Source organism: Grammomys surdaster, unplaced genomic scaffold (genome assembly GCF_004785775.1).
Source record: "Grammomys surdaster isolate TR1022 unplaced genomic scaffold, NIH_TR_1.0 167, whole genome shotgun sequence".
In the NCBI taxonomy this organism is placed as follows: Eukaryota; Metazoa; Chordata; class Mammalia; order Rodentia; family Muridae; genus Grammomys; species Grammomys surdaster.
In genome coordinates this window covers 7,337,745-7,345,644 of record NW_021604615.1, presented here as the reverse complement: position 1 = coordinate 7,345,644, position 7,900 = coordinate 7,337,745, and the positions used below count along the sequence as shown (strand labels likewise).

The 7,900-nt window shown below is 51.3% G+C and overlaps 1 protein-coding gene across 2 annotated transcripts in view; it reads left to right on the top strand.

Annotated features, from left to right (window-relative positions):
- Tubgcp3 (tubulin gamma complex associated protein 3) overlaps positions 1 to 7,900 on the top strand; it is a 57,490-nt gene that overhangs the window by 13,915 nt on the left and 35,675 nt on the right. For both annotated transcript variants that reach the window (XM_028766303.1, XM_028766304.1), the window contains exons 6-8: positions 1,389 to 1,561; positions 3,439 to 3,557; positions 4,353 to 4,478. In XM_028766303.1, coding sequence (XP_028622136.1) covers positions 1,389 to 1,561; positions 3,439 to 3,557; positions 4,353 to 4,478 — 418 coding nt within the window. The remainder of the gene's footprint in view (positions 1 to 1,388; positions 1,562 to 3,438; positions 3,558 to 4,352; positions 4,479 to 7,900) is intronic.

Below are 7,900 nucleotides of genomic sequence, written 5' to 3'. Positions count from 1 at the left end.
CACACACACACACACACACACACACACACACACACACGAGCGCTCGATAGAACCACAAGATCTGTGCTCCCAGGGTGTTAGTGTGGTTCTCAGTGTTGTAGGTCTGTCCCCAGGGTTTTAGCAAGCTCTTCTTGTTGGGTCGAAACTTTAAGAAGTAGCAGGCAGGATCCTCCTTAGGTTGTGGTTTTCAGACTCTCGGTTAGTGCGATGAGCAAAGAAGACGGCAGCCATCAATGTCCAGCAAAGCAAGGCAGGGTGAGCTTCTTGCCCTTGTCATTCCTGGTGAGCACAGTGTAGCAGGATTGTGCTGGATGATTCCAGAGAGCACTGATCGGAGAATCAGCATCAAAAGCTTGACGCTTTCCACGTGAGCACGGTGGAATCTCATGTCACTTGAGTTCTAAACTTGCACAGACAGTATCGAGGGCGGACTGTGTGTACCACACACAGATTGCTCTGTGACAAGCCAGCACTTACAGCTGACCCAAGGACCATATTTGGCTGAGAAGATCTCATCTGTGACCTTAGAATTTACAGTACTCATTGCTGTCATGAAAAATTGTATAGACAATTTTGAGCAGAATTAGGTTTTTATTTTACATTTACATTTTTTTTTCATATGCACAGTATTACCGAATGCTGTGCCCTCCGAGGGTAGTGTAGGACAGGACTATGGGAGTGGTGGTCCTCCTCATACTGAGGGTAGTGCAGGATGGAGGGGTGGTGCTCCTCACAGGGTGGGTCCCAGAGCACTGTGTACAGACCCCTAGGACAGCAGGTGCAGGTGAGCACCTGTGACTGTCTTAGTTCTGAGAAGCAGTAGTTTAGTTTCAGCTGTCACTAGGTGTAAGCATCACATTCTTAGATTTTCACAGAGAAACTGTTATGTATTTTCTGGGTTCCTTTTGCCTTTCATTTTATGTATTAGTATATTTTTCAAATGGATTAAACTGCAGTATAGTATGTACACAGGGTGGGGTGGGGGCTGGTGACCGCAGATGGGACAGGGCCTAGGTGTTGAGACCTATCAATTGAGGAAATGTTGAATGAATGAAAGGCCATGATCTGGACATGAACTAGTGTAGGATTTCAAGCTGCTTCTGTGTAGGCATGATGTGTGCTGTATGTTTGTAGAGAACTCGAGTAGAGAAGTATAGACGTCGGGTGAGATGTCCAGTTGGGAGTAGGTCTGAAAACTGGGCCCTGTCCAGGAACAGGGCCCTGGAACCGGCTGTTACGGGGACATGTGGTTCTGAAGAGCCCTGCATCAGATTTAGAAGTAATGTAGTTAGTGGAATAACATAAGGAAAGTTCCTAAGAATGTTCCTGTCTCTGGTAGGCAGTCTGCTTATCTGAAGCCACAAAGGTTTCTTTCTTACTTTCTCTAGACAGTCTCATCAGGCTCCAGGAGTGGGTGACGGCCTTCGGCAGCAGCTGGGGCCTCGTCTGGCGTGGACTCTGACTGGAAATCAGCCTTCTTCACAAACCCCTACCTCCAAGGGTTTCCCAAATGCTCTTTCTCGAAGCCTGACAAGGTCAAGGAGAGAAGGGGACCCGGGCGGTAAGATGTGTTCTGTCATTTAGAACCCAGCACCTGCCTCGTCTGTGGCGACTCCTCAGTGTCCATGGAATGAAACCCGGGGTCCCTGCTGTGGCCACACTCCTCATAAGGTCACTTTGTGTTGGCCACTGGGGTCTGCTTGGTCTATTCCCTCTCTGTTGCACTCTGCTTCCATGTCCCAGTCCCTGTCCCCCATCTTCCCTCCTGGGAAGCCACGCAGATCGTCAGGAAGGGCTTGTGTCTATGTTCCCTCTGTGCAGGGTGGTATCCATCTTGTTTATGGGGCTAGTATTAGCACAGTGCTGCCTGCACTGTGAAGGAAACTCATCTGCGATTTCTGTGGTGTGAGATTTTACAGTTGTTAGGTGTTCAGGGAGTTGTGTCTTTTGTGAGTATGCCACATGTAGCCATGTTTGGCAGGTCACTAGTACTAAGTTACTAGTACTTAGAAACGGGCTGTGCCTTTGGTTCATGGTCTGCCGATCCTAAGGCTATGGCTGCTGCTTCCTCTCCTTAAGGGCAACCATGGAGCCAGTGCCATTTGTAGCTCAAGGGACATGAAAGCCTTTGTCTGTGCAGCTGTCCCCATGGAGAACCCGCACATGTGACCACATTATCCTGCCGTGTGTAAGGGTGCGTACGCAGGGCCAAGCATGCCAGTGTGTGGAGCAAGCCGTGCCCTGTGCTCAGCCTTCAGACCTGTGTCCCCCACAGAGCCAGAGGAGACCAGATGAGAAGGCTGGGTGGGGGTGGGGTGAGTAGGAACAACAGCAGTATGGCTGCTTTGACCTGGGCGTACTTGTTAAAGGCATACAGAGGTCTTTTCAGCCTCAGTTTTAAAAATGGTTCCAGAGCCGTGCCTGCTGTTTACAAGAGGTGTATTTTGAGTAGAGAGTTGCAGACGGTTAAAAGTGAATGAGTGGATGATGTATGCTGTGAAACCAACCACAGAGGGCAGAGCCTCTGTAGAACAGACTTCACAGAGCGAGATGCAGCTGGGCCTTTCGATAGGGAAGTGTACTCTTGAGGAAGGTTCAGTGAGTCTGGCATGAGCGCTGGAACAGCACACCCTGCCCAAGCAGTGTGGACAGGGGAAGGGAAGCAGAGGAATCCATGCTAGCTGGGGGAACAGCACACCCTGCCCGAGCATTGTGGACAGGGGAAGGGAAGCAGAGGAATCCATGCTAGCCGGGGGAACAGCACACCCTGCCCACGCCAGGGTGGACAGGGGAGGGAAGCAGAGGAATCCCTGCTAGCTGGGAACGGGCAGGGACGACATGTGAGGTTGGAAGCACACTGTTAACCTGCGGGATGGTTGCAGCCTTCCTCTCCACAGCATGAAGGATGTGTCCAAGCTGCACTCTGCCAGGTTGTGAGTGCTGACTCCTCCTGACCATCTCTGGGTTCCCTTAACATCCTGGGTTATGGGTGTTCTGCCTCCTTGCCCTCATTTTTGGCTAACACCCTAAGTTTATTGTGGTATTTGTTCAGAAGAACTGGGGAAGCTGATGTCTTTTCTGAGCTATGAACTCGTTTCTAGTGGTGTTAGGAGGAGCCTGTTCCTGTCCTCACCATGTAGTAAGCTAGTATTACACAACTCCTCCATTGTGCACGCCCTCTGGTTCATTCATGCTGTTATCAGTCTGATGGTCACAGAACAGCTTGTCCTCAGGCCTTCAGGGGGACCCTGGAGGAGCACCGCTCCTCTCAAAGCCCACCCCTTCCTATCTGACGTTTCTTTTGCTTCTTGAGCTCACTCACTTCCCAGGCTGGTCTGTGTGGTCTGGGAGCAGATGGGTCGCTCGAAGCTCCTCAGGCATGCAGCTCCTTCCACGGGGGGAGTGCTCTAACTTACTGTCTGACAAACCACGTTGCAGGCACGTTGGAAGTTACCGAAGCAGCTCTTGTGAGAGACATTCTCTACGTGTTCCAGGGCATCGATGGCAAAAACATCAAAATGAGCAGCACTGAAAACTGTTACAAAGTGGACGCGAAGGTATGCTCACAGAACCTGCCGCAGCACTCAGACAGAGTCCACACACAGCTCCTGACCAGAGCCGTTCCTGGGGCTGGGCAGCCTAATGGTATACTCACAGAACCTGCCGCGGCACTCAGAGACAGAGTCCACAACAGCTCCTGACCAGACAGAACCTGCCGTGGCACTCAGAGACAGAGTCCATACACAGCTCCTGACCAGACAGAACCTGCCGCAGCACTCAGAGACAGAGTCCATACACAGCTCCTGACCAGACAGAACCTGCCGCGGCACTCAGAGACAGAGTCCATACACAGCTCCTGACCAGCGCTGTTCCTGGGGCTGGGCAGCCTGATTTGGCTGCCGTGATCTGTCACGGTCCCTCTGTGGCAGTGCTTGCTTTTCCCATGAGTCCCCGGCTGGGGCTGCTGCAGTGAAGGTAGAGGACCCAGGGCACAGAGGCCAGGGTGGTGTCCTGTCCTGGACACAGCATTCCTGACGGTCTTCCCACAGCCCTGCTCCTGTGAGTGTCGGCCCTGCTCTCAGCTCTTCTCAGCAGGACAGAGGTCATCTCGTCCCCCAGTCCCGGTGGGACTGCCCCAGAGTGGTCCTGCACAGAGCGACACAGGGGAGCCTGGAGCCTCTCACTGTGGCCTCCCTGCTGCCGTGCTCGCTTGGCCTAGGAGGTGTGCTCGTGACTGTTAACTTCCTCCTGTGCTCATGTGCAATGTAGACTATGAGGACAAGTGTCCGGGGCCGGTGGTGAGTTCTGCCGTTCACTTTCAGTCTCGACTTTTATCTGTGTTTACTTTTTAGGCAAACTTAAATAAATCTCTGAGGGACACGGCAGTCCGGCTTGCTGAGTTGGGATGGCTCCATAATAAAATCAGAAAATACGCTGACCAGAGGAGTCTGGACCGCTCATTTGGACTTGTAGGTCAGGTATGTTCATCCTTGTTAGGTCTGAGGTGCTCGATCTACTTAAGGTCTGAGTGTGAGGTCACTCTGTCAGGCTCTGCTTGAGCAAAGTATCAGTCAGGGTCCCCTGGGAGTATGCAGGAACTGGTGAGGGGATGGCAGAGGGAGGTCCTCCAAGGCCAGAAGAAGGAGCTTGAGAGAGGGAGGGACTTGGAAGTGGGAGAGCTTAGGCCTGCCGTGTAGCCATCACTGCCACCTCAGAGGATGAGGAAGGACCCTGAGGATGTAACCAGATCTTCTAAGATTCTCAGATTTCTAAGGCTACAGATTTGGGAAGTGGGGACCTGCTGTGTCAATGCTGGGGTATCCTTGGTGGGCACTGAGGGACCTGCAGTGTCATGTGAAGCAGGCACCTTTGCCTCTTGGGTGCTGGATCTTAAGGGAGCAGCAGATACAAAAGCGAGTGTGGGATACTTCCAGAGTCCCAGCCTCTTGTACGGGTTTAGTCGTTCATGCTTTCGGTCTCAGTTGCATTCTTAGGCAGGAATTGCTGCCAGTGTTATCGACAGAAATGTACTGAGCCGCTCAGAGGAAGCACAGAGAAGACGTTGCACTGTGGCTGCTGGCAGGGAGCATGGCAGGGGCAGCGTGACCAGTGACCAGGAGCATGGCAGGGCAGTGTGACTGGTGACAGGAGCATGGCAGGGTCAGTGTGGCTGGTGACCAGGAGCGTGGCAGGGCAGTGTGGCTGGTAGTCAGAACTGTGACTTTGAAGTCATGCTTAATGTTTGATAGCCTGTCACCTTGCACAGATTCTCTTCATTCACCATAGTTTCTTTCTAGAACAGAAGGGGAGGAGAGACTGAGTAGTTAGCTCCTGGTCTTGAGCCTAGCAGTTTCCTCTTGGTTCTGTCCAGGGAATTGGTCTGCTGGCCATTGCTGGCCATTGCCTTTCTCGTCCTCGAGGGCCGACATTATAAGCAGGCCTGGCCAGGGCCAGGGCCTTTAGCACAGAAGCAGAATCCTTTGCCTTTCCTTGCTTTACTTGTCGTTCTGCCTGGGAGAATGTATGACAGAGTGAATGGCAGTGTTGCTTCTCTCTGATTGCATGGAAGCCGTGGTGTGGATGTCTCGTCCTGTGGAAGCCGTGGTGTGGATGTCTCGTCCTGTGGAAGCCGTGATGTGGATGTCCCTCCCTGTGGAAGCCGTGGTGTGGATGTCCCTCCCTGTGGAAGCCGTGGTGTGGATGTCCCTCCCTGTGGAAGCCGTGGTGTGGATGTCTCGTCCTGTGGAAGCCGTGGTGTGGATGTCCCTCCCTGTGGAAGCCGTGGTGTGGATGTCTCGCCGGTTGACACGGGTTTCCACATCTGGCTGTTGTGAGGAGTGCTGCAGAGATGGAGAGCGCAATGTCCCCTCAGCACACTGTGACCACAGGACCCAGGCCCTACAGTGGGTCTTCGGCCCTTGAAGTTGTCCTGCTTAGTTATCTGAGAGTCTCTTAGTAGCTGCTCCAGTGTTCACCCCAATAAGCAGTGTGCTGCCTTCCCCTCCCTCCCCATCATCCTGATGATTCTGGTTCTTACTGGAGTTGGGGTGTTTCTCACATTTTAATGTGCACTTCCCAGATGATTAGTGATTTTGAACATTTTTTTCATATGCTCATTGGCTTTGTCTTTTGAGAAACGTCCAGTTCTATACTTTTGAAAATCAGACAGTGTGGGTCTCTCCACTCTTATATATTCTGTGTATTGGCAAGTTGTCAGATATGTGTCTTAGACATTTTACCTCTGGAGTAGTGTCATAAGTGTCTCACAGTACAGGTATGGGAGTCCTGCTCTCTTATCTTACTGAACACCCTAGCAGGGTGGTATTTGTTAGTACTGCTCTGCAGATGCATGAGTTGCAGCAGCAGCGTTCATCTTGGAGTGCTCTGACACTGGAGGGGTGGGGTGCCTGTGGCTCCTGTATGAAGCCTTTTCTATTTGTTCTTCTGCTGCTGCCCATATTAGACTGCTTGATGCTCTTGGGGTGCTCTGTATCCCTCTGGGGCATCTACCTTTGTGCCTGTTGTCTTGGGTCATTGCTGTGTACACTGTCCCTGAGGCCTCAGCAGAGCGCTTCTCAGACTCAACATGGGATGGATTGTGCCGAGAGACACTGGCTCCGGGACAGTTTCCAGCGCTGCTCCTCCTCCTCAGGCAAGCCCAGGTGGCCCGCTGGTGCCCTCTGCTGTGGGAGAGGAATGTGCTCATGAACCCCTGAGGGGTGTCGCCACCAGGGACTGCAGCTGTGTGGTCTGCAGATTTGCATTGTTCATGTCAGGCTGCAACCTGAGCTCTTGATCATTTGATAAACTGTTTATATTTTATTTTTTTAACCTTGTATATGTTTGTGGTCCTGCCCTCTTGGAGGCTGGGTTGGTGTTTTTGTAAAATGTGATGTTGTACCTGAACAAAGTCCACATTGCTGCCTCTGTGTACATTAGGGAAGCTACTAGTTTAGTAATGATTTCTATGCCCCTGTGCTAACCTAATTATTTCTGTGTATAATAACCTGTCAAAGTGCATGTGTGTGGTGGTGGTGGGAGCTCTGGAAGTGTCAGCCTTCCTTGGGAGCCCAGGACTTTACTCAAAGGTCTCTGTGGTTCCTTAGGTTGGGGCAGTTCATCTGTAAGTCTGACTTTTGAAGTGTTGTTCTGTGTCTGCAAAGTTGCCATGTTTTGTACTCATTTTTATAGCTACAGGAGATTAAAACGTTCATTTTATGTTCATTTTTTAACCAGAAAGGTTTTGTATTTTATGTTGATTTTTAAACCTAGAGGGCATTTCATTCTTCTGTGTGGCAAAATAGGCCCATAATTTATGAGCTAGTGCATTGCCGTAAGGTCTATGGGGAGCCATGGAGCCTACATATTTATTTAATGAGGTTAGACTTCAGTCTTTGCTGGTCTGTTTATGGTAGCTTGTCTTGCAGATGTGTGCTCTGTTTATAGCCTCGGGTTCACGCAAAGAGTCTCATCACTGGGCTGCAGGCCAGTGGGACCTGTCTTTACCACTTCTGACAGTGCATTTAGTTCAGAGAGCTGTGTTCAGTGCTCTGGGTGGGAAAGTAAGCCGTGTCAGAACTGGGCTAGTAGATGTTCCTAATGCTTGGAAAAGTGTTCAAGAAAGTTATTGTAACTGTAAAGACTCCTAAAGGATGCCATGTTAAAGGATCATCCTCTGGCGTGACCCACACGTGTGGCTTCATGACAACCCGACACATTTCCATTTCTCTTCTGCAAGGTTCACGCTTCCTGTTACCAAGTAGATGCTCCAGGCCCAGGATTTTAGTGACACCAAGCTCCAGGCCTAGGGTTTCAGTGGCACTGAGCTCCAGGCCCAGGGTTTCAGTGGCACTGAGCTCCAGGTCCAGGGTTTCAGTGGCACCGAGCTCCAGGTCCAGGG